This window comes from Heloderma suspectum, chromosome 13, assembly GCF_057233095.1.
Source record: "Heloderma suspectum isolate Gila_16-S chromosome 13, 16-S_ref, whole genome shotgun sequence".
Lineage (NCBI taxonomy): Eukaryota > Metazoa > Chordata > Lepidosauria > Squamata > Helodermatidae > Heloderma > Heloderma suspectum.
The window spans coordinates 2384137-2408364 of record NC_139470.1 but is presented as its reverse complement, the minus strand read 5'-3'; the positions used below and the strand labels follow the sequence as shown (position 1 = coordinate 2408364).

The 24228-nt window shown below is 55.4% G+C and overlaps 1 protein-coding gene across 6 annotated transcripts in view; it reads right to left on the bottom strand.

Annotated features, from left to right (window-relative positions):
- Positions 1 to 24228, bottom strand: part of TRPV4 (transient receptor potential cation channel subfamily V member 4) — a 39836-nt gene that overhangs the window by 7212 nt on the left and 8396 nt on the right. For 4 of the 6 annotated variants that reach the window (XM_084820233.1, XM_084820234.1, XM_084820235.1 and 1 more), the window contains exons 3-13: positions 14317 to 14725; positions 11673 to 11845; positions 10213 to 10365; positions 9528 to 9668; positions 8207 to 8715; positions 6077 to 6256; positions 5384 to 5542; positions 4466 to 4558; positions 2634 to 2707; positions 2003 to 2168; positions 1205 to 1271 (exon numbers count right to left, since the gene is read on the bottom strand). In XM_084820233.1, coding sequence (XP_084676359.1) covers positions 1205 to 1271; positions 2003 to 2168; positions 2634 to 2707; positions 4466 to 4558; positions 5384 to 5542; positions 6077 to 6256; positions 8207 to 8715; positions 9528 to 9668; positions 10213 to 10365; positions 11673 to 11845; positions 14317 to 14687 — 2086 coding nt within the window. In that variant the 5' untranslated portion in view covers positions 14688 to 14725. The remainder of the gene's footprint in view (positions 1 to 1204; positions 1272 to 2002; positions 2169 to 2633; positions 2708 to 4465; positions 4559 to 5383; positions 5543 to 6076; positions 6257 to 8206; positions 8716 to 9527; positions 9669 to 10212; positions 10366 to 11672; positions 11846 to 14316; positions 14726 to 24228) is intronic. The other 2 variants (XM_084820238.1, XM_084820237.1) reach the window with 1 other exon arrangement.

The window sequence follows — 24228 nt, the reverse complement described above, 5'->3', positions numbered from 1 at the left end:
CCTGCCTGCACTTGCCTTTAAGAGCACAAACAGACGCAGTCAGTGTCTTGGCACGGTTATCTGCTTCAGACTGTCATCATGGGAGTTGAAGAAGGGTCAGCTATGACTCCCATGATCCCCAGTGGGTGATCCCAATGGCTGGGTATGCTAGGAGCTGTAGTTAACTCCTCATGATCCATGCTGGCAGGCAGACACCACAGCCCGCATGAAGTTCAGCCACAAGTTCCCCACCACCGTGGCAAATGGACTTGAATTTGGGGAGGGGAGGTTCTCGAGGCTAAATCGTTCTGACTCATTTGCAAAACTTCAAAGCGAGGTTCCCACTAATTCAAATTTCTTTACAGAAACACTTCCAGTTATCATTGCTGTTGGGTTTAGGAGCTTGAGGGGGGGGAACATGGTGTAGAAAACTGAGCCTAGAAAGTTACTGCATAACACTATCAAGTCAACTTGTTTATTAACAGGACTTCAAATTGCCTTCATATAAAGCTTCAAAATTCAACTCATTTGAACTCTGAAGGTCCGCCATGTTGTGTATGCAAAATGCCATTTCAGTTTTAGAATTTTTTTTTAAGATACTCTCCAGAACGTTTTCCCACCTCAACCCACATTTCAGGCTGGAGAGAGGCTCTGCTCCAATTTCAGGCGGGTGTCGCTGAGGAGCAGGGCCTGTTCTGCGTTGGTACCCTCCATGTGGAACTCGCTTCTCCCCTGAAAGAGACGCACCTGTTCATTGCGTCCACCCAGGAGGAAAGCAGAAAAAACTTCCCTGTCCAGGAGTGCGGCGGTTTGGCTGAGATGTTGTTGCTATTGTATGACTGGGCTGGCTTGTTTAATTGGCTGTTTGGGTTTTGTTTTCATTATAAAATTGCCACAATTTATTTTAATTTGTGTTAATTTATTGTTTGATTTTTAAAGCTCGTAAATAAAAGAGCTGAAGGTGATAATGTGATGCAGTAAGTTGGCAGATCTGACATTCTACAGCCTGCCGGTTGTTTTTGAAAACCTCAAAATCCAACAGTATCTAATATCTGACAAAGTTGCTCTGGTAAAAGAAGCAAAATGAGGGGAGAATTTCCAGTGGAAGTTTTGCAAGTCCACGAGAGCGTCTGTTGGCTGACGGGCAGGGTCAGCACTCTGACATGCAAGCTGAACAGCCAGCCCGGCAGGGCAGGTCCCCAGCCCTCAGCAGCGTCTGCCTTACCCGACGCGTAGCCGATCATGAAAAGCACGTAGACGAGGAGGAAGCGGAAGAGGTCTTTGAACAGGATCTGCAAACAGAGAATGCCAGTCACAGCCTTCTGCACAAGGGCAGCGAGTTCAGGCAAACCTTAAAACACCTGCAGAAACCAGTGAGCTAAAAGGCAGCGGATTCTGGACCGTGCTGCGTGAGCGATCTCAACGGCTGAAGAAACAGCGGCCACAAAGAGGCAGGGAGAAAACAGACAAGAGTGGGTTGAATGTGGCCACAGCGTGAGGGTCGGAGACAGGACCTGCCTTCCATGAGAGGAAGAGCTCCGCTCACCGAAGGTCCCTCTGCCAGGTTTTGGGGCTCTCCCCCAGACCACAGGTCACCCCATTCGGCGGGGTCTCCTGACCCTGTGTAGCATTTTCAGGGCTGCCGTGGGAAGGGAAATCCACTTCTGCCATTGCAGGTGATCCAGGGTAAATCTGGACCCAGCCCTAACAGTATAAACCCCACTGCTGAACCCAGCCTTCTCCAACCAGGCGCTTTCCAGGTGTGCCCCAACTAGATGCCCTCCAGATGTGTTGGACTACAACTCTCATCATCCCAGCCTGGGGGTGATGGGAGTTGTAGCCCAACACACCTGAAAGCACCTGCTTGGAGAAGGCTGGGCTCAGCACTGCTGGGCAAAAGCGGTCACTTCAGACAACACGACTCTGAGGAAGGCTCAAGCCGCAGCGCTGGGAGCGCAGCTCAGGAATTTGGCCCTGCCCAGACCTGGGAGGCCCCCCACTGCCCTGCCCTCGGCCCCCTCACCTTCTGGATCATGATGCTGTAGGTCCCTGTCAGCTTCAGTCCTCGGGTGAAGTAGAGTGCATTCATCCAGCCCAACACCAGCGCGAAAACCATGACGGCCAGGTAGGCCTCGATGCCCGCCAGGTAGAGGGCAGCGGCGACCAGGACCAGGACCGAATAGATGAAGCTGGAGACGGCAGGGACAACAAGTCAGTGCCCATGCAGAGGCAGACATGGGGCGGGGGTGGGGGCGTCAGCCACGCACACACTTGCCAGCCCCACGCCTGAGGCTGCCGGGGTTCTTTAAGCGGGGCAGATGGTTGTGTCTGAGTGGGGCAGCACCCCGCAAGTGCCCCAATGGCAGGGAAGGCCCCCATTTGAACCCTCATCACCCATGCGTCCTTTGCGCTGGCACTCTTTGGCCGGAGGGGCAGAGAACGCTTAATTTGGGACTGGGCAACTCAGGATACCTAAGGACAGACCTAAGCTCTGGACATGTGCCTGACCCTGAGAGGCCACCAGAGTGCACCGCTGGGCTTGGAGAGGCCGCCAGGAAGGCTCATCAGCCCCCACAGTCGCTTGAAGCCTCCCAGTCAGCCCCAAACCCTCACAGTGAAGAAACTGAGCCAAATCTCTCCTCTTTTGAACTCACTAGAGTAACTGGAAGGAGCCGTCTATGAAGAAGGAATTTACCCCTGGGCACTTCTTCAGGAACAGGTCTTTGATCTGGGGAGCGAGAGAGGACACAGGCAAGACAGATCCAAGCTGGAAAAGGATGCAGGGCCCTCCGCGCCACGTTCAGCAACTGGGAACGGTCAGTCCGTTAAAGAAGCAAGATTTGCATGCTTGGAAGGGGTTCGAAAGGCTCTCTGAACTTCCATGGGCAGAGCAATCAGCTATGGGCCTACGGAGATGACCTCAACCCGGGGCCCTCCACATGTGGCTGACTACCACTCCCATCATCCCCAGCTGGATGATGGGCATTGTAGTTGGGTGCCTTTGGAGGCAGCCGGGTTGGGGAAGGCTGGTTTAGGATCACATGAAGGCAGAGTTTAATAACAGAGCAGGATGAGCCCTGGCACCAGCTACTTAAGGCAGTTGTAGTGTCGAGTCTCCGTTCTTTGGCAATCTCCACAGTTAAAAAAAAGAATAACATTGCCGCTGACGCTTGCTAGGGGCACCTAGCACTCTTCACGTCCCTCTTGAAACCCAGCGACTGCGTGGGGCTGAGGACTTGGCCCAATTCTGCAACTTCAGGGGGGGCTGAACTCTGTGACTTCATAGACAATGCGAGTTGAGAGCAATCGGCTCATTCTTGCATGACCCTTCTTGCGACTGCTGCTCTTTTGCATCACATATTCCAGTTTTGTTCAGTGTCAGGGGGAGGGATGAGAACACCCCCGGCTCGTGCATCACTGGGAATCTTCTTCAGTACCTTGTTTGGCTTATGAAAAATTTACCGGGTATTCCTCTCTTTTTAAAACCCTGTTTTCCTAAAAAGCAGAAACAAAAGGCAGATACACTAAAGAAACGGCATTCGCCCACCGTCTCTCCGTGCGCCACGGAAGTGCAGCAGAAACGGCCTCTGCGCAAGACGGGAGGAGGCTGCTGGGGGCTGCTGAGTCCTTCTAAAGACGCCCTTGGCAGGCGCCATCTCAGAAGAGAACATCAGAAGAGCCCTGAGGCTGGATCAGGCCCAGGGACATCCCATCCAGTATCCTGTTCTCACGGAGGCCAACCAGCTGCCCATGGAAGCCCACAAGCAGGACAGGCGCGCAACAGCCCCCTCCCGCCCACGTTCCCCAGCGACTGGTGTACAGAGACATACTGTCTCTGGTACTGGAGGTAGCATAGAGCCAGCAGGACTAGTAGCCACTGGTGGCCTTTGACTCTCACGCAGGAGGGAACGCTACTTCTGATCTGGCGTCTGCTCCAACATACGCACACATCAGCTTAGAAAAAAAGAAGAAAATGGCCCTTTCCTGCCATAGCGTAGCTTCATTTACACGCAGTCATGCAGATTTGGGGAGGCATCGGGTCTGGTGGATCCCCTCGTTTCCTGTACATGCCCCTGTGACGGGGGGGGGAGGGGGGAGAGCGTGGAGCTGGAGTACTTATTTTCCCTCCTGCTGAAACCAACGGGAGGGGAAATTTTAGAAAAGGAAAGACCAGCGCCAAGACCGCGCCCCTTCTGCCCCGGCCAGCCTCAGGAAGTGGCGATTTCTCTGCCAAAGGGTCCCTCTCCCCGCATCCTATAGGATTGCTCTGCCTGAGTTCTTTAATTGGGTGACAGCCCTCCTGCGGAGATGTGGTTGGAAAAAGGACCTAGGACGGAGAAGGAGAAATGGGTTGCGGTGTGTCATGGGAGCGGAAGAGAGGCGAGGGTCCGGTGTGCAAGCGGAGGGAGGGGGACGAAGGGTGCCGGGGTGGTGGGAGGAAGAGGGAAAGGAGGAGGGGGCCAGGGAACGCCCAGGCCACACTTACGTTGGTGAAGAAGAAGAGGACACCCGTGAACAGCGTGACGATCTCTCCGGCGAGGCGCAGGTAGTCGGTGGCGGTGGTGTAAGGGTATGGGGGCTGGGGGTGGCGGAGGGGAGAGAAGAGGTGGTGCTGAGAGGCTGTTCCAGAACAGAGCTCCTGGCCCTGCTCCGTGCTTCCCAGGAGCCGCATGCAGGAGCAAGGGCTCTGTTGCAGGAGCGCAAGATCTGCCCTGCTCAGTCGGACGGGCTGTGCTCCACCACCCAACAGCAACCGGGGACCGGCGGCCCCAGCTGAAGTCCACCGGCTACTCACAGGGTGGAAACAGCCCACCCCTGCTGCCAGTCCTGAGCCTGATTAGGCAGAGGTAGACTACCTCTGAACATGGAGGCTCCATTCTTAGCCACCACATCCTTTATAAATTATGGTTTGTTTACTGGCTGTTTGTTTATTTACCCTGTTCCTCCTCCAAGTAGCTTAGGGTAGTGCACAAAGTCAAACCACGCCCCCCTTATCCACATAGTAACCCTGGAAGGAAGGCTAGACAGAAAGAGACTTCAAAGTCACCCAGTAAGCTTCATGGTGTGAGGACATTGGAACCCGAGTCTTCCCAATTACAGCCCAGCGCTGTTGCCCTTGCCCAGCGCTCTGCCACTGGTGGGGTCATCTGGGGAGCCTGACGTGCAGCCCCTCTGTTCTACGTCCTGTGGCTAATTAGGAATACCTTTTCTCCACTCCCCCTACTTATCTTCCAGATCTTCCAGACCGAGAGACAGGCTACAGACACGAACATACGTTGGGTACATTGTGGGACATTACGATGGGGGTCCGGGCCCCACAGAGCCCCGATGCCATTGCTCCGCTGCTGCCCGCACCGCAGCCCTGGCAGCCTCCCGGGGTGGCGGGGCAAAGAGCGCTACTCACGGTGCCCTCCAGGGGGCGGTAATAGGCCACCAGCGTGAAGATCACCATGGCGCAGAGGTAGGAGACGACGCTGATGTAGAAGGAGACGGCGCCGAATTTGCGCCACTTGTCCCGCAGTAGCTCGTTGATGGGCTCCACGGCCAACATCTCATGGCGGTTCTGGATGGGGGGGCGGCAGACGGGGGGAAAGCAACGCCATGAGCAAAAGCACCATCCGCCCAATGGGAGCCAAAGAGCCACGCTGTCGACGGAAGCTGCCGCCGTTCACACCCCAGCCCTTCCCCAGCGGTGTCGTGGTAAATGCTGAAGCGCAGACACTCATCATGACTCTCCGCAGAGCCACGCCCCCAAGGCGAGTCCAAATATGCAGGCAGTGGTGTTGAGCCCCCCGTGTGCATGTGAGACATAGAGCTTTCGTCGCGCTTCTGCAATGCCAGTGGGTCTTCTCAATTGCTCCTTCATTTCTACGCCACCGCAGAATGCTTTGCATTACAACAGGGGACGCTTGCAACTATCTATCGCTGATGGGAAAATCAATTTACCCCCCCCCCCGCCCAAGGTACCGTGAGGATTGCAGCCGAGCACAGAGGGAGAGGGGGTGGGGGGGCAAGCAGCATCCTCGTCCCTGCAGATAAAAGAAGTCCCGGCGGTCCGAGGCCGCAAGCCCGGGTTCTGCCGCACCACTGCCCTTACCTCAATTTTGCTGTTGTACACCAGGATCTCCAGCACCGAGACCTCCTCGCCACACGTGTCCAGCGAGGAGAGGTCGTAGAGAGAGGAGTAGACGGGCCCGTAGGCCCAGTCCTTGAACTTGCGGGAGAGGTGCCGGGCGTCCTCGTCCTTGATCTCCCGCCGGATGATGTGCTGGAAGATCTGCCGGCAGAAGGGGCCGTGGGGTCAGGCGCACCGCGGCAGGTGTCGCACGGCGAGCCCAGGGGGCAGCCGCCCCCGCCGTGGACAAGCCAAGGCAGCGGGGGCGGGGTCCTGCTCCCAAACGCAAGTCCACACCGCAAGCAGCCCTAGGCTGAGTCAGACCCTCCGTCTAGCCCGGTACTGTCGACACGGACCGGCAGCAGCGGCTCTCCGGGGTTTCAGGCAGGAGGCTTTCCTAGCCCTACCTGGAGATGCTGCCAGGCAGTGAGCCTGGACCTTCTGCCTGCAAAGCGGGGGCTCTGCCAGGGAACTCTGAATATTATGCCTCCTCTAAATATTATGCACGATGGGTGGCAAGGCCAGGGACTCACAATTCATAGTGAGAATACAGTAAGAGGTGGAGCGTGGAGTTGACTGGAACACGGGTGGGCTTTTTGCAAGCTAGGGAAGACAATTCCCTGTTTTAAGTGGGGAGGGAAGGGAGGAGTTTGTTTATTCTGGGTTGGACCCAGATTTGAGCTGGATCAACTATGTTGGCGGAAGTGGACTTCCCTTCCCCCTCCCCCCCAGCCCCCTGAAAATGCTACACAGAGAGTCAAGAGACCCTGCTGGGGTGTAGGCAGGAGGGCCCCCCAAAACTTGGGCCGAGAGACCCCCTTCCTGTGAGTGGTGCCCTTCTTCTCACAGAAGGTCTCTTCATCTTGTGGAGGGCAGATCCTGGCCCCAACCCATTATGTTCATTTCAAGATTTCTATGCCATCCCTCTGTGAAACTTCTAGGGTTGGTGTACAAAAACAAAATAAAATACCCAACTAAAACGTAACACCCAACGTGTTTAAAGAGAAAAATGTATTAAACTACCTTTAAAAGCCTGGAAGAATAAACACGTCTTTCCTGGGGGCCCCTCTGGGGAGGGATTTCATCAAGTGGGGCACCACGCCCTGTCTTGCTCTGATCACCACCCACCCCACCTCAGACATGGGGGGCGCCTCCAAAGATGCCTCAACGTCTGGGCGGATTGGGACGGGAGCAGGCGCTGCTCTGGCAGGGGCCTCCTCCCTCGGCCCCGTGGTGCTTCAACCATTGCGCCAGCACTTTGCTTCATGCCTGGGAACAGACAGGCACTGCTCAGTGCTGGTGAGATCTGTTGCTACGGGGTTTATTTTAGAAGTGATGCAGTTTAGATTTTTAAAAAAATTAATATTATTCACATTTGCAGTCATCTACAGCTTACGGGGGGGGGGGCATAGCCCAGTGGTGGAGCCCCTACTGTGCACATAGAGGGTCCTGGTTCCGTCCCCGGCAGCATCTCCAGTTAAAAGTAGCAGGTGATGGGAAGACCCTTCCTTGCCCGAGACAAGCCAGACCTGGCAGTCAGAGAAGAGACTGGCCTGGATGGACCTTCTGACCTGGGATAAGGCAACGCGTGGTGCTGGCACAGGCATGCCCTCCTTCTCGGGTCGTGAGGAGCCGACTGGGATTCTGCTCACGGCTCCCAGTCGTCGCCTTGTCTCGCTTACAAGGCTGCTTCCTGGCGGAGGGCTCCCAGTGCTGCCAGCCCAAAGGCCTGGGGGGCTCCTCCACCTTTCCCTCCTCGACAGATTTGAAGAAAAAAGCTGGAGGGGGCGGCAGGAGGGTCACCACTGCAAGGCAGCATCCCTCTGGAGCGCCTGCAAAATTCGGTGAACCAGGCTGGGCGACCGCGCAATCCAGGCCACCCGAAGTACATCCCATCGTTTGTCCTGTGCACCTTTCTCCAAAGAACCCTTCCTCCGGGAGCCAAGGAGCTCTGGTCAGTGTGCGTGGATCCCCCACTTTATCCTCACAACAGCCCTGCGGGGTTGGAAGGGCTGTGAGGACACGGTCTCTGGGCCCCGTGGCACAGCCAAGCAGCCGTTGAGCTGTGGGCCCTGGGCCCGGTGTGCTTCCCGCCCCGGGGCGGCCACTCACCCCGATCTTCCCGCTCTTGGCAGCCATCATCAGGGGCGAGAGGCCGTCGTTGTTGAGCAGGGCCTCCACGCTGGTGTCCGGGAAGAGCTTGGCGCACTTGGTCAGCAGCAGGTCGTACATCTTGGTGACGAACTTGGTGTTCTCGCGGGTGTTGTCGGCGATGGCCACCAGGGCGTGGAGCGCCGTGTTGCCGCGCGAGTCCTGGCGGCGGAGGTCGGCCTGCTTGTGGGCGTTCTCCGCCAGGTAGTGGACGATGTGTGGCTGGTTGGTGCAGGCTGCCAGGGAGAGAGGCAGCTCGCCTGGGCGGGGCAGAAGAGACAGGCGCTGAGCCACCCGGCAGGTGGAGGGGGGCTGCTGACAGATGCACGCCCACAAAGCCAGGGCAGAAAACGCACTCGGGGTGGCAGAATGCGAGGGTCTTCCCACACTGCTGCGTGGCTTATTTTGCATGTTCGGAGAATGTGGCGCCTGCGAAATACGGCTCCAGAGGGCGGGACTGGGACCAATGGCTGGAGGGGGCACGGAAGGAAATTTTGGTGGAACATTTGGAGAACCGTCCCAAGAGCGAGGGCTGCTCCACGGCGGGCCAGACTGTGCCTCGGGGGTGGGAGGGGGCTCTTCCTCGCTGGAGGTGTCTGAGCAGAGGCTGGGTGACCGTCTGCCAGGGTGCTGTGGCTGCATCCTGCACTGAGCAGGCGGATGGACCGAGCTCCCATCCAACCGACTCCACCCATCCTCGCTTGCTGCCCATGACACCTGAAACTGCCCCCCCGAAACACCTCCAAGGCACCCGCCTCGCCCCTCTTCCTCCAGATCCCTGCTCTAAATCCACCTTTCCTCTGTAGCCCTTGGCCTCACCCCTTCAGCCCCAAGCCTCTGTTTAATCCCTTACTGCAGCTTTCCTCCAGCTGGTGCCCTCCAGATCTTTTGGACTTCAGCTCCAATCAGGCCCAGCCCTCATGGCCAATGGTCAGGAATGCTGGCAGCTGCGGTCCAAACCATCTCACGGGCGCTGGCTTGGGGAAGGCGACCCCCCATAACCAAGCCCACGTATGTGTGCCGCATTTGTTCTCCTTCATCTCTCACCGCCCCTGTTTCTCAGCTCCCCCTTCCTCTATTGTCTTCCCAGCTGTCAACCTTTAGATTGTATGCTCCTTGCTGGCGGGGACCTGTCTCTTTCACTTACAGAGCTTGGTAAAGCACCACAGACATTGATGGCACTACAGAAATAACAAGGGTGATTGTAACGGCAACGGCGGCAGCTTGCAGAAAGCACAGGATGGGGCCCAAGGGAGGCTCCCCACTCCCCACTCCCACTCACCAAAGTAGAAGTAGCCGCCCTCGTCCTTGGGCTGGAAGAAGCGCCCACGGGCTTGGGCATGGACGTCGGCCCCTCTCTCCACCAGCAGCTCCACGTAGTGCTTGCACCGCCGCTCAATCGCAATGTGCAGTGCAGTCTGCCCTGCAGGAGCAAGCCCCCCGCCCCGCCAGCCGTCAGGCCCACCATTCTGCCCTGCGTGCACCACAGCCCCACCACGGCTTTGCCTTCACAGTGTTTCCTTGTGGTTCTGCAGATGTACAGAACGTAGGACCCCAGTGTGGTGAAATCAGTTCACTGGGGATCTCTGCTTTTATTTAAAAACAAAGCCAGCATGTTTCTAGCCCTTAAGACCAAGGAACCCTGTAAGAAGCACCTGATGAAATCTCAGGGCTCAGGGCCCCTCACCAATCCCCTCAGCTAGCAGGAGCAAAAAATGGAAAGATGGAAAAAAGCACAGACATGCAGGAGTGTTTAACTGGCAGGAGTTACAAAGGTCCCAGAATTCAAGTGCAGATTTTGGGCTCCCTTAGGAAGGAGGTTAAGATGGGACTGGGGCTGTGTCAGCCCCAGGGGGTGGCCACACCAGGCACCGCTGCTCAGATCCCAGCATGCCTGCCTCGGACTGACCCATGCGCCAGAGTGCCGGGGCCTCCACATGGCCGGCCCTGCCCAGCAGGGTTCCTACCTCGGTAGTAGACGTCACGGAAGGGTGAGTTGATGAACTCCCGCATGTTGCCTGTTTTCTCGGCAGTGTCCAGCAGCAGTGGGATGGTGTCGTTCTTGCCACTGCTCAGGTTAAGCAGGGCCTTTGGGAGGCATGTTTTACCAGTCGAGGGCTCTGGAAGCAGGGAAGGATGGGAGCAGGAGCGTGAACGAGGCGCTACTCACTCCCCAAGGCGGCACACTCACCATTTATTACATGTATACCTTGCCTTTTCTCAAAGGAGCAAAAGGCAACATAAATGCTTCTCCCCCTTTTATCCTCACAACAACCCTGCAAGGTAGGCTAAGCCAAGAGATAAAGACTGGCCCAAGTTCGCCCGGCAAGCTTAATGGCCGCATGGAAATTTGAACCCAGGTCTCCTCAGTCCTAGCCCCACACGCTGGCTGCTAAGCCACACTGGCTCTGTAAATCAGCATTGACACTATCCTGCTGTGATAAACGTAGCTGAGTTTCACTCCCTCTCCCCTTTGGATCCATCATCATACATATTTCCAGGGCAGTTGCGCTCCATGCGTGCGCGGCCCGGCACTGCGTCATTGGCCTCCTTGGATTCTCCACTGCTTTTTGGTTTCAGAAGCCGCTTTCTAGCACTTATGTTTACAGAGGAAAGTCTGACACCATGTGGGGCATGTTGGTTGGTATCCCAGGCCAGAGTCAGACCACGCCTTTCGAGAAAACGGCAAGGAATTTAACTCGGCAAGGAGACATTTGTCCAGTCTTCCCCAACCTGGTGTTGGACTTCAAATCCCATCATTCCCAGCCAGCACGGGGAAGTCTGTATTAATAGATGGTTTTCTTTTTAAAAAAAAATGCTGATTTGCCTGATTGCATCTAATTGGGCTGTCTTGCTTGTAGGTTATGAGATCGGGGGGGGGGCGCGCTGGAGAAGGGCCCCCCGCTGCCCAACCCATAATTCCATAAAGAGAGAGCAGCTTTGCTTCCACTGCCCCTGGCCTAACAGACTGTGCAGGTCTTGAAACCACACCAAACACAATTAGAAAGCCCCACCACACCCGTTTCACCAGAGGGCCCAAGGCCGTTTGAGCACCGTGAGCTGCAGCCCCTTTTCCAAACTGCCTCCAACGTTCAGAAAAAAGCAGCCGTTGGTCTCCAGGAGCAGGCCTGGGCAAGACCTCTGGCGTTCCGGGACGGAGATCGTCGCTCCTCCTCCACGATCCGGCCGCCTGCCCCTCAAGCGCACGGATCCCCACCTCACCGCCACCTTTTGTTTCCTTATCCTTGCCCCCAGAAATTCATTGGACATCTGCACTCCAAAAGATGCCACCAAATTATGTTAAGCAAATGGGCATGCATCGATTGGCATCACCCGCAAAATTCATTCCAGCTGCATCAGCCAGCATCCAGCTTTGCGCATGAGCGCTCCAAGCCCCTCAGCGCCTGCCCCCCATGGCCCCTCTCACCTCGGAACTCCTCATCCGTCAGGCGCTTCTTGTGGGTGAGCAGGAAGGGGAGGAGGCCATCCAGGTCAGCCGTGGAGCCCCGGGAGACGATGTCAAAGAGAATGGGCCGATTGAACACCTTGAGGATGGGCGGGGGGCGGGGGGCACGCCCTTTGGTGCTGGGGGGTTTCTTCCTAGGGAAAAGGAATGGGTGTGTAAGCAAACCTCCAGAGAATAAGCCGCCCCGACGAACGATGGAGACCAGAGCAGCCAAGAAGAGTTGAGATTCCCTACAGAGGTGCCAGGGATCAGTCACACGCTGCGGAGCGGATCCCTTGGTTTCTGGATGTGAGAGGGATGGCCTTGGTTGTCTGGCGCTACTGAAGGCCACTCTGCATATGACCAGGTGACCTCTTTGCCACAGACTGCCATATTCCAGGGCTTTCAAACAGGTTTTGGGGCTGCGATCCCTGGCTGAAATCTTAACTCTGCTTTTGCCACAGACATCTGTTTGATCTCACACACACACACACCGGAGCAAAAAGCCAGATAAAGCTGATACAGGCTCCTTATTATTTATAAGAAATGTCTAGGGCATTTTAGCCTGAATGCCTCCTTTCTCCTCCTCATCTATCTTGCCTCTCTGTGTTAGGAAGTAGCCTCCAGGAGGGAAGGAATTAGACACTCACACCCCGCCAGTGGCAAGAAAAAGGTGGTCTGTGCCCATCTCTGGCCTCTTGCCACCTCGTGGAGTTCCTGGCACACACCTGGAACGTTCCTCAAGGAGGCCATTCATGCTGCGCGGGCAAGGCCCCCCCCCCCCGCTCCCACAGTCCCCGCCACCCTTGGAGCACCACCAAGGCGGGAGAACTCCACAGAGCGCTCTCTGAAGGACGGACGTATCTGGCACTGCAGGACCACACCAGAGGAGCCCGGCCTCGCTAGCCGGGCAAGTGGAGGCGCCCTCCAAGAGCACGCGACCACTCGGGAACGAGGCGCGGCAGACCTCCAACCTCCTGGCAGGTGAGAATTCAGAGGTGCGAAACAGGCACTCTTCACATGCTCAAGGGCCCTCCCTTTATCATCACACCACACATACCGGGTGAAAGGCCCTCGAAGACCAACAGACCCTTGAGAAACCAGGCTCACCCCATTGCCAGAATTGCCTCAGAGGGGGGCATTTTTAGCGTCAAAATTGGAACCAGGGGGTAAGAGACCGCCTGCCTCACCCTCAATGGGGTGTCCTGCAAATCCATCGTAGACACTCCCTAACACGCCTGCTCGATCTGCCTCGCTGCTCAGTTTCCAACACTGGCCAATTCACATGACTACTTGCAAAGTGGGAGAATAGCACCTTGAGACGATATCCCCCCGCCTGCCCCCGATAACCACTGGTGCCATGGACTTGCAAAAGCACCCCCTTCTGGGGGTTCCCAAGTTACCCCAATCCAGAAAACCTGTTTTGTTTTGTTTTTTGTTTTTCTCAGAGCGAACTGCACGGGGGCCACTCGTGATGCTATCTTTTACGCCTCAACTTAAAAAAAAACCCAAACGCTGCTGTAGGAAAGGGCTGAAGGGCACAATGCAAAAGAAGATCTCCAGGGATCTTCTCTGGAATGTATCCATCTCAGGCCTTTCCAACATTACAGAGATTCATTTATTTGGGAAATTTAGGAACCACCTTTCAGCATTAGCTCCCAGGGCAGCATGCAGAGATGTGCAGCTTTGACTGTCCTGGCTGTTTCCCTTACACTTTTGTTTTCATAAAATGTTCAGAATCCCTTCTGAGTGTCCCACAACCAAGAAAGGTTGAGTTGTAGGAACACAGGACAGGGCCTTCTCTGCAGCAGCCCCCCACCTACGGAACTCTCTCCCAAAGGACATTAGGATGACCCCTTCTCTCTTCAGTTTCAGGCAGGCTGCTTTGTTTCGCCCCATATGGACTTTTAGTATTTTAAATCTCTTAGTGCCACACTCTGTTTCTAAGATTCTCTCCTGCTCTCAATTTCTGCAGTTGGTGCTGTTTTAAAGTGTGGTGTTGTGGCTGGAGTGCTGGACTGGGGCTGGGGAGACCCGGGTTCTAGTCGCCACTCAGCTATGAAGCTGCCTGGGTGACTTTGGGTCAGTCACTGACTCTCAAACTAGCCTCCCTCACAGGGTTGTTGTGAGGAGAAGAGGAGGACCAGGTAAGCTGCTCTGGGTTCTTTGCGAGAGGGAAAAAGGTGGGATATAGATGGAACAAATAAATCAATAAAATTAAGAGGAGTATCCAACATTGTGCACGAGGTGTAGGGGGACGCTCTGCTGATCTGTCCCAATTGGGAAACAAGCCTCTCTGCTTGCTTCCGGGGTTGCTTTTCGAACCACCAGTTCCCCATTGTGGGAGTGGGTGCGCAGTGGCCTGCTTGGATACCACCCTAAAGTTTTCAAATTGCTTTAAAGTTTTAATGGAAAGTCACCTGGGGGACCTATTTGGCCCCAAAGGCGACTCACAAAGGTATCAAGCCACCACTCAATAAGGGCATGTTCTTCACGCGATCGGTCTGCCCTGACCACGACATCAGCCCAGCGGGCTTCGCTGCCCCCAAACGCTTGGTGCTGACGCTGCCCTGCGAGCCCAGGAAGGGGGCCGTGGCCGCCCCAACACGACCAGCCTTGTACTCACTCCAGGGCCACCTTGCGCCTGCGCTTGTTGTCGCTTGGGTGATGGCGGTAGGTGCCGTAGTCGAAGAGCGAGTCCATGGGGGCCTTCTTGGGTCCTGGCACGACCGAGGACTCATAGAGGGTGGATTCCAACAGGTCCTTCGGATTGGGGACCCCCTTGCGAAAGGCCTCGTGGAATTTAGTCCGCAGGTTTTGCTTGCCATCCCCGGACCCTGGCGGGCTCCTTGCGGCCTCAGCCGAGCTGTCTTCATTCTCAAACAAGTTGGCCAGCGAGGAGAGAGGGAAGGCGTCATTCTGGGGGGCTGCGTCTTCCATCAGGGTCTCGGTGGCCTCGCCAGGGCTGGGGTGTGGCAAATCCTCGGGATCTGCCATGAGTGTCGTGGGGAGGAGTGAGGCAGGTGGAACCTGGCCTGGCAGAAGGAAAAGGAACTGGATGTCAGACAGAGGGGGGGTGTTTTTGGGGGGGCAGGGGTCTTAAATGATAAAGGAAGAATTCCTGGGACTTAAAAGAGTTGCACCCTGTGACAAGGAGGCCTTCAGAGGGATGGGGGCTGGTTACACTGCTTTGCTGCTTAGGAAGGACTCTGCATACGCTCAGAGACTGTCTTGCATTCAATCTGAGGTCATGTATTCCAGTCCTGGTGGAAACATGCTTCAGGCAGGTGGCAAAATTTGGACACCATCAAAGTGCAGCAAATGGTCAATTATTGACTTGAATTAACAGTTGGCTACCACCACGGCTGTGGGGTTCAACAGCCCTCGGATTTTGTGCCTCAGGGATTTATCTGACGCTGAAACAGAAATCTAAAGAGAAAGTACTCAAGCTTAAATGAAGCAGGCAACTGTAGCAACTCTTTTTTTTTTTTTTTTGGAAGCACTGAAGGCGTGTCGATCACCCCAATATCCTGATGCTAATCGGTTGAAACCCTTGAAGGCAGGAGCACTTTTAAACCCTTCCCAAGCCACTGCATGGTTGTCCTCGTCTCTCCAGAACTAAGAGGGCTAGAAACCTGGGGTTTGGGGTTTTCTTTGGGCATCACTATTGCTGCTTTACATGAAAGCTGAGCATGCAGAGAAAGGCCAGGACTCCCACGCGAAGGCGACAGAACGGGCGTTTGGTCTGAATCCCCCCACCTCAATTCAGGCTCCAAACACCACCCACCTCTGCTCTCCAGCTGGAAAGCGCTGGACAAGAGTTCGCCTCCCTCGCTCCTCCAGGGCCCAGGCAGCAGCAATCCCAGGTGCCAGCTGCACGAGCGAGCGGATGGCTTGACTGGGGAGCGGGGCGGGGAGGGGGCGGCGGAGCTCCTCAAGGCTGCTACTCCCTCCCCTCGGCCAGCAAACCGTCGCCTCGCTCCCGCCTCCCGATTGACAGAGCCCCTTTGAGCGGACGGTGTGACTGGCCACCAGCCCACCCACGCCCAGATGCGGTCGCTGGAGGCACAGACGCCAGGCGGGCGAGGAACAGAGCGGCTTTCACCGCTCGACACATCAGCCAGACCCCACCCAAAGTCCGGAGACGGGTCGGAGGGTCCGGCGTCGCTGACCCCATCCGGCCGGTGCCAGAGCCAAGGGTCTTGGAGCAGGAAAGAGGACAGCAGCCTCCCCCCCCCCCACGTGCTCTCTAGATGCTCTCTGGACTGCATCATTCCCAGCCAGCATGGCCACAGGGTTTTCTTACAGTGTCTATAAATACTGGCCATCGGCCATGCTGGCTGGGGATAATGGGACTTTCAGTCCAATGCACCCAGTTGGGGAAAAGCTAACATGAAACAAGGACATGCTGAACCAACCCCTGGTGCATCGCCGTTATTAATATCACTCCCCGATTTAGTCCAACCTGCTCAAAAGCAAGGATGGGTGGCAGCTACAGCGTAGCAAGTGGGGGATGTTGCCAATGCAGTCAAAGATTGTTGCTGTTTTATTAACGATTGCATCCCCAGATCCGGGCCTGGGGCCTGGGACCGTAAACAAGTTCTGTGACCAAGCCTGGAGAGTTCTCCCAGCAAAAAGCGAAAGGAGTGACCAACCATGCCTTTCTTGAACCGCCAATGTGCCTGGTGGGTGGCGTCTTGGGTCTTACTGTCCTCAGATGCTAAGAGGTTCGATTCTATCACCAGTGGCTTGAATCAGGATAAAGAGTTTTTATCACATGAATGGCCTTACCCAGTGCCAGGGCACTGGTGTGATCAGCAGCAACTGTTTTGTGAACAGCCTCTGCTAATAGTGCGATTGCCACCGTCGGCGTGTCCTGCATGTCATTTCCTCCTGACCTCACTGTTTCCAGTTCCTCTCCTCACCCAGCAGACATGCTGGATGAAACCTGAAAAACTTGCCAATGCTTTGTGCCCTGATGAAGCAGGCTCTAGTCCACCACAAAAGCTTCTTCCAGAATAAATGTGTTAGTTTTTGATATGCCACAACGCTCGGGGGGGGGGGGCTGTTTGCTTGTTTTGCTGTCGTAGACTAACACGGCTGCCCCCTGGAAAGTGAGAAGAGGGGGTGAATTTGCAGCTGAACCCAGGGCTGCTCTCTCGGGCACGAGAAGCAGCCCGCAGGTCACAGTTTGGCTCAGGCCTGTGCTGCCTCTGAAGGGCGGTGGGGGAGAAAAAGCGGCCCGGGTCAACCTGTCATTTTCTACTTGGCAACAGCCTTGTCCAACAAGGCCTGGCGTGGGCTGCGCTTTTGAGGCCGACGCCGAGTGCTGTCTTGGCTCGGGGACCTCTCATCACACACCGTGTCATTACGGGAGGCTGCAGCTGCAGGGAGGAGTGGAGGACCAGGAGGCCGATTCCATCTTGCACCAGATTCCTGCACCTCTGAACCGCTCTGCGTGTGTGTGCCGGGGGGAAACAAATTTTGGGAGATGCAAAGCTTCCCTTCTCACAGCACCGCAGAGGTGGGAAAAGCTGCACCTCCTACACATGCCTGTTCTCTGCCGAAAGTCACCAGAGCCTCACCCCCGACAGTCATGCTTGCATGCGCCGTGAAAGCCATCGTGCAAATAAATTCCTTATTTTTATTTTTCCTTTTGGGAATGCATGATCATGCATATATTTATTTATTTAACAACATGTATATACTGCTCCACATCTAAACAGATTTCGGGGCCGTGATATAATTATGGATCTATTCCCCAGCCTTTTAACCAATGACTGCTTAGTGAGGGTGAAGGGGCAAAAGCTAGAGAACAGAGGTGAAGGCTTGATTTCCCTCATAAGGTTGTTGTGAGGCTAAAATGTTGAGCATAAGAACTGGCTCAAACCACAGGTCCATCTTGCTCATCATCTAGTCCAGATTCCGCTGGGAAGCCCATGTGCTGGGCAGGAAGGAGAGAGGGCTCTCACCAGTGCCTTGTCCCCAGCACCAGGGTAGATTGCTTCTGAACACAGAGGCTCCACTCAGCTTCCATGCTTAACGGCTAGTGATCACCCTATCCCAAGGGTGGGGAAACTCTTTCAGCCTGAGGGCAGGCTCCAGTTTCGGAGAGGCTCTCAGGGGCTGCATTCCAGCGGTGGGCAGGGCTGAAGCAAGAGGGGTGGGGCAAAATGCAAAAATGCCAGCATGCTTTAGCTTGACGCTCTTACTGCCCCAGACTAAGCCTTCAGAGAGGCATTTCACCCTTTTAGAATGGGCAGAAACAGCGCAAAAGCCACCAAATGGTTAGCAGTCAGGGCAAAGCGGGTGGGGCCAGGCAAAGGGGACGTGACTTCTGGAGAATCTGAACTAGACTGCCTCTATCCGGGGAAGTTCCATATATATATTTATTTATTTATTTCATTTCTATACCGCCCAATAGCCGAAGCTCTCTGGGCGGTTCACAAAAATATAGGGACCGTTGCTAAAAGCAGGACAGACAGGATATAAACGTTAACTACTAAATGCATAATAATCCACGGGAGCTGCCAAACGGTGAGCTCAGCCTTGATGTACACAGAGCTGGGCTTGTTGCACTGCCGGCTGCCCGTCAGCTTGCTGGCAATAACCTCAGAGAGGAAGCGGATCCCTCACGCCACTGCCTGGCCACGCTCCTGTTTGCCTTGTAGACACACCTGAAGGGACGACTCACTTCCCCGTTTGGCCAGGCTGGACTGGAAGAGGCCTGGGCAAAGGATGTCACTGGACGTGGACGCCTGCCACCGACCGCTCGGTGTTTGCGAATTGGGAGCAGAACCCTCGAGAGCCACGGCCCGCCCAGCTGCCCAGGTTTATTCAGCATACCAATATTTGTTCTCTGTCGAGTGCCTTGAAAGCCGAGGCCCTGCACAGGAGAGCCAAGGGGCCAAACAGGCAAACGATAACCGGGCGGAGGCAACCCCTCCTCGGAAAACCCAAGTGGCACACGCAGCACAATCCACAAGGGCCCAACCTGCCAGGACGTTCCCCGGACGGAAAGAGAGAAACCACCTGAGGCGATCCTGGCCATCTCCTACCACCTGCCCCCAAACGCCCGGACACGTCTGCCGGGCCGGGCCTGCCCTCACCTCGGACTCCGCCTGATGCTTCCCTTGGTCCGGCTGGGAGAACCTGGCAAGCAGCCAGGCAGCTCTGGCAAGCCGTCGCTCTGCTTCACTCTCAGCGGCAGGGCTCCCCTTTCTTCTCCGACACAAAGGCAGGACCGGGCGGGACGCGGGAAGCGCCGCATTGCTCCGCTGAGTCACCGCACCCCCACCCTGTCTCCCAAAGTGGCCCCCTTGCATCCCGCACCCTGCGGAACAGGTGGAGCCACTCACTGATGCTGGGCACAAACTGGTCCCCCATTGCTACTCGGGCAAACCGATGTCCTGCCAACAGTACTTCCCCAAAATGTCCAGTGCCGAGGCTGTCCCGAGGAAAGCGTCTGCTGGGAAGACCCTCACAGGGAGCGGTCGCAGCTCAGGGGCAGAGCACTTGCCTTGCGGGCAGAAGGTCCCAGGTCTGATCCTCAGCATCTCCAGGCAGGGCTGGAAAAACTTCTGCCTTAATCCCTGGAGAGCCACTGCTGCCAGTCAGTGTTGGCAAAACTGAGCTAGATGGACCCAGGGTCTGACTCTGCATAAGGCAGCCACCTACGTTCCACAGGTTTGGACTAAATGGCTGTGCAGGAGCAAAGAAGAGATGGGCACGGGGACTGGCTGAAGCAGACGAGGGGAGAAACTGAGCGTATCCTGGAGGCATCTGGTTACCTACTGTAAGAGCCAGGATCATGGGCTAAATGGACCTTTGCTCTAATCCATCAGGGCGGCTGTTCTGCTCTTAGATGTGGCCTGCCTGCCCTGTGAGGTCATCAGAGCAGACCCTGCTCATTTGCCTGCTACCAAGGGCAGTTAAGCTGGTGAGCACAAGGGAGAGGGCCTTTAGAGTGGTGGCCCCGCACCTCTGGAATCAACTTCCATCAGGGGTTCGTCAGGTCCTTTCTTTGCAGAAAGCTCTGGAGACCCACCCGTTTTCAGTAGCCTTCTCACTGAGTCTTGAGCTGCTAGTTTTATTGATAATCTCGGTTTTTATGGATTTTTATTGAATATATACTTATATATACTTACACACACACACACACACACACACACATACACACGTATATATACTTATTGACTTGTGTCCAGTTTGTGTGATTTTTCTCTTGTACACCGCCTTAAGAGGTTGCCATCTTTAAAGGTGGCCTAGAAATAATTTTAAATATATGCAACAAATACATGATAACCTTTGCTGCTGCACATTGCAAAGACGGCCTCAGACTTTTAGAACATGTTAGAAAAATTCATGGCGGATCAATGGATACTGTCATGGTAACGCAATGGATCCTCCATGTTCAGCAGCAGTTCACCTCTCAATACCAGGTGCCAACGAGCAAGGGCAGGAGAGACCCGTTTCCTCCGGGCTCGGCTTGGAGGCATCCCAGAGGCCCCTGCAGGAAACAAGATGCTGGACAAGAGGGACCCATTTGATGGGAAGTTCCCAAGGCGGTGAGTCTTGTGCGCCATCAGACAGGCAAGCAGGGCAAAGGGTGAAGGGCAGCACAGGTTGGACATCACGGGGGGCAAACTTGGAGACAAGGAGCCTGGGAAAGCCGTCTGATGGTTTCCCCAAAAAGCAGCACTCCACAAAAAAGCCACCGCTGTCCTGCAAGTCCCCCTATTTTTGGAAACATAGATTTAACAGCCCCACCCAACACATTTCAAAGCCCTCCATTCTCAAACAGAATCGCTGCCGGGACGTGTCTGACTAGCCAAACTGCCAGACATCGTGCGCCCGTCCAGCCACGTTCGGGGTGAGAGGGAGGCCCCGCCTGAGAGAAGGAGCCCTCCTCAGTATCGATGGTCTTGTCAGCGCTTTCACTGCCTACGAGAATGGGGCCTCTTGGCTCAGGACCACCGACCTCTCCATGCAGAGGGCCGGGCAGCCCAGAACGGCGTTAACTACACCACGTCATTAACTAGACCACGACTCCACCCCGCAATCCAGAGCGCGGCACTGGAGGCGGGCGGGCCAGGCTGGAAATAAACGGGGACTGCCCCTCCAAGCGAGTTGGTGCTGGGACCGGCCGCAGGGCCCCACTTTCCTGCCTCTGATGTGGTCCCCGCTAGCTCCCGCTGCCGTGGTCTGCGCCCAGCCGAAGAGGCCCAGCCGCGGGAGCCGCCTCCCATCTGGTTGCTCCGACAACAGCGCAGGCTGCAGCCTCCATCACAGAGGCCGGACTGGCTGCAGGCTCCTGCAACGCCGCCGGGCTCTTTGGCGCTGCGACCAGCTCGGCAGTGGGGAGCCTGAATCCCCCCCCAGCATTCCCCGCCAAGGGCCAGAAGCAGCTCAGCAGGCAGAATTCTGTGCTGCTGCTCGATAGCAGTTTGGGGGCCTCCAGTTTCACACACGCACAGAAAGAGCAAGTCTTTTTCCGGGGGGGGGGGGGGCTTGGGCTTTAGAGAAGCAGAGTTGTGGCGAGGGAGGAGGGACATCGGGAGTGTTTAAATGTACTGAAAGTCTCTCCCCTCAAATCCCACTCCCCATGCAGTTATTTTGGGACACTTTGGGCAACTGACCCCTTAGTCCCCGTCCCCAACAAAAGCAAATCAACAAATCAACGTGGTGGTCCCAGTCATCCTCAGTTGCCAGCCCCCCCACTTTTAACTCTTCATTCCTTCCCTCTGTCCTCTTCCCTGTCAGTCACAATGGACATTGCAAGCTTCTCAGGGCTGAGGCCTTCTTATGTTTCTCTTGCTCTGTGACACCTTATACATCAGTGGTGCCATATGCACAAAACTGGGTCAAGCGATCAGTGTCATCAGGAATAGGTGGAGAAAATATTTCTGTGTATCAAAGTTTACAATCAAACACGTGTTTAATTCTAAATCATAAAAAGGGTGTGAATCCTGATTATAACAATGGAGAAGGAAGGCAGGGAGAAAGAAGAAGAGACTAAGAAATGACATCTAAACACGAACATCTCCAGAATGTGGCAATATCTTTAAGATGACCTCCAACCCTACTAAGACTTCCAACCCTACTATTCTATGATTCTGTGATTTCCTCTTGAGCAGCACCAGCCCTGGTCCCAGAGATCCTATCCAGGGGGACTCAGGGTCTCTTTTCAACAGACGAAAAACAAGGAGGAGAGAGAGAGCGTGCAGTCAGGAAACTGAGGTCCACCAACTTGGGAAGCAACCCTCAAAACACTGACGGCAACAAGCACTTCAAGAGACCATCTGACGAGCCTGAAGCACTCAGCTGCCATGACATTTCCAAAGCGCAGTTTCCGTTCTCAGCAGGAAAATGTGCTCCAAGTGACCTGGGGTCAAGAGATGCTCCAAGGTCCACTGTAGTGTCCATCCCTTGTCCTTTGGTCACTAAGGGTGCAATCTAAGGGAATTATGGGAAGTAATCCAACACACATGATGGTCGGGCGGGGCTGCCCTAAAAAGATGCTGCATTTATAGAACCCTTTAAAGTGGACATACGCTATCATAGCAAACTTTACAACAACCATGCAAGGCAGGCCAGCATCATTACTGCCAAAATGCAGCTGGGAGGTGCAGACAATGTGTACCTCAGGTGACTAAAGTTTGGGGCTGAGGAGAGTCCCCAGCTTGTGGCCACTAAGTTACACCCACGAAGAGGTCATGCCAGTGACTGATGTGACGCCCTCTCAAACAGAGTCTGGAGTTCCACACCGCCGTTCTCACCAAACTGAACTTGGCAGCCTGCTCTGACCCAGCAAGGGAAGGCGAGGGCAGAGGCGTGACGGTCAGCAGCATCCCAGCAGGATGACCGATGCCGTGGGACCAGCATGCTTCAGAGTGGCACGCCGACTGGTGCTTTGCCCCAGCTGGAGCTCTCCTGCTGGCCCCACAGGCAAGCGGGCCGGGCTGGTGCGGTGATGTACAGGCCGACTCCACCTTGGCCTTGTTTTCATGCCTCTCTCGCTCCCTGCCCCCCTCCTGACCATCCTGTTTTCTTAAGCAGTTTGTAGAATTTCACAGGTTTGGGATTAAAGCGCCTTGCCCGGCAACCGACGCCCTTCTGAAGGGCAGCCAGGATTCCACACAGAGCCGGGCTCTGTTCTCCATCGCCTGGCAGCTGTGGGGAGAAGGAGAGAGAGAGGGAAACAAGGCGATGGCACACAGGCCGAGCCAGGAGACTGGGGCCAGCCTGGGCTGTGCCGGAGTGCCAGCAGACCACCATGGGCAGAGATTCCAGGGGCGAAAAGGTGTGCCCGACTGGCTCCACAACTCTGGTGGGAGCAGCAGCATCCACAGACAAGCTGCAGAAAAGGCGACCACTAAAGCTTGCGAGGCTTTGAGCACTATCCACACAGGAGGGCTGCTGTCGCACCCCAGCACGACGTACCAGCCGTCCTTCTCTGCAATCTGCTCCTGTTGGGGGCAGGCTTTTCCTGCCGTGTCTCTTCACTTGCTGTGATTGGATCATTCCATCACACCCAGTGCTGAGATGTAGGAGAATCAGGCTGTGCCCGTTGGAGCTCTGCAAGAGTTGCTGTCCTGAACTCAACTCCTTCCACTTAGAACCGTGCAGGGAAAAATGGGGCTGAGTGCCTCCAAGGGCAAGTCATTCTTACCCTCAGGCTCTCCTTCTGGATGTCAGAGGGACATGTGCCCATGGACTATCCCCCCTACAGCCAGGCCCAGTCAGATATTATGCAACTCCATATTTCAAAAACCATCAGAGAGCTTCACGTACATGAGCCTTCCCCTATCTTGTGCCCTCCAGATGTGTTGGGACTGCAACTTCCATGATTCTTGGCCCTGCTGGCCGGGAATACATGCACCCTTACCACAACCTTGTAAGGCAGGTCTGTACAATTATCCCCAAATTACAAGCATCAGTCGGTGAGCTGGCCGGCTGCCAAAGGCTACCAAGTGAGTTTGGGTCTGAGCCGAAATATGAACCGGGGAGGTTCAGTGCATCGCTTGCACTCTTAACTACAGTGTTGCCATTGCTGGGCAAGGAGCCCACCCCATATTCTGAACCCTGCTAATCGCAAACCCAGATGTCAAATGATTCAAGAACCAGAATCAAATGCATCGGTGCCTCACATTCTTAGAACATGCCATTATTTCCCCACCAGTCCAGAAACCCAATCCAACCATGGCTCACAGCCAAACAGAAAACACTCCTACTGCAAGAGCGCACATGTGTGAACGCACAAACACACAGGGTGCTGCCATCTCCCTTTGGTTCCGCTAGCCCAGTTTGACTGGCAGAGGCTTTCCTGGGTCTCCGGCTCAGAGACCATATCCAGCTCTGTTCCTTCAGACCCCGGGAACTAAATTAAAGAAGGGGACCTTCTGAATGCAAAACAGACACTTCGCCCCTGAGCTACAGCCCACGTGTTTCCAACACAGAGGCTATCTCCGCAAAGGGAAAACGTAACATGCGAAACGGCCCTTGCTGGATCATTAGGGTGGGAAGTTTCAGAAGGAAG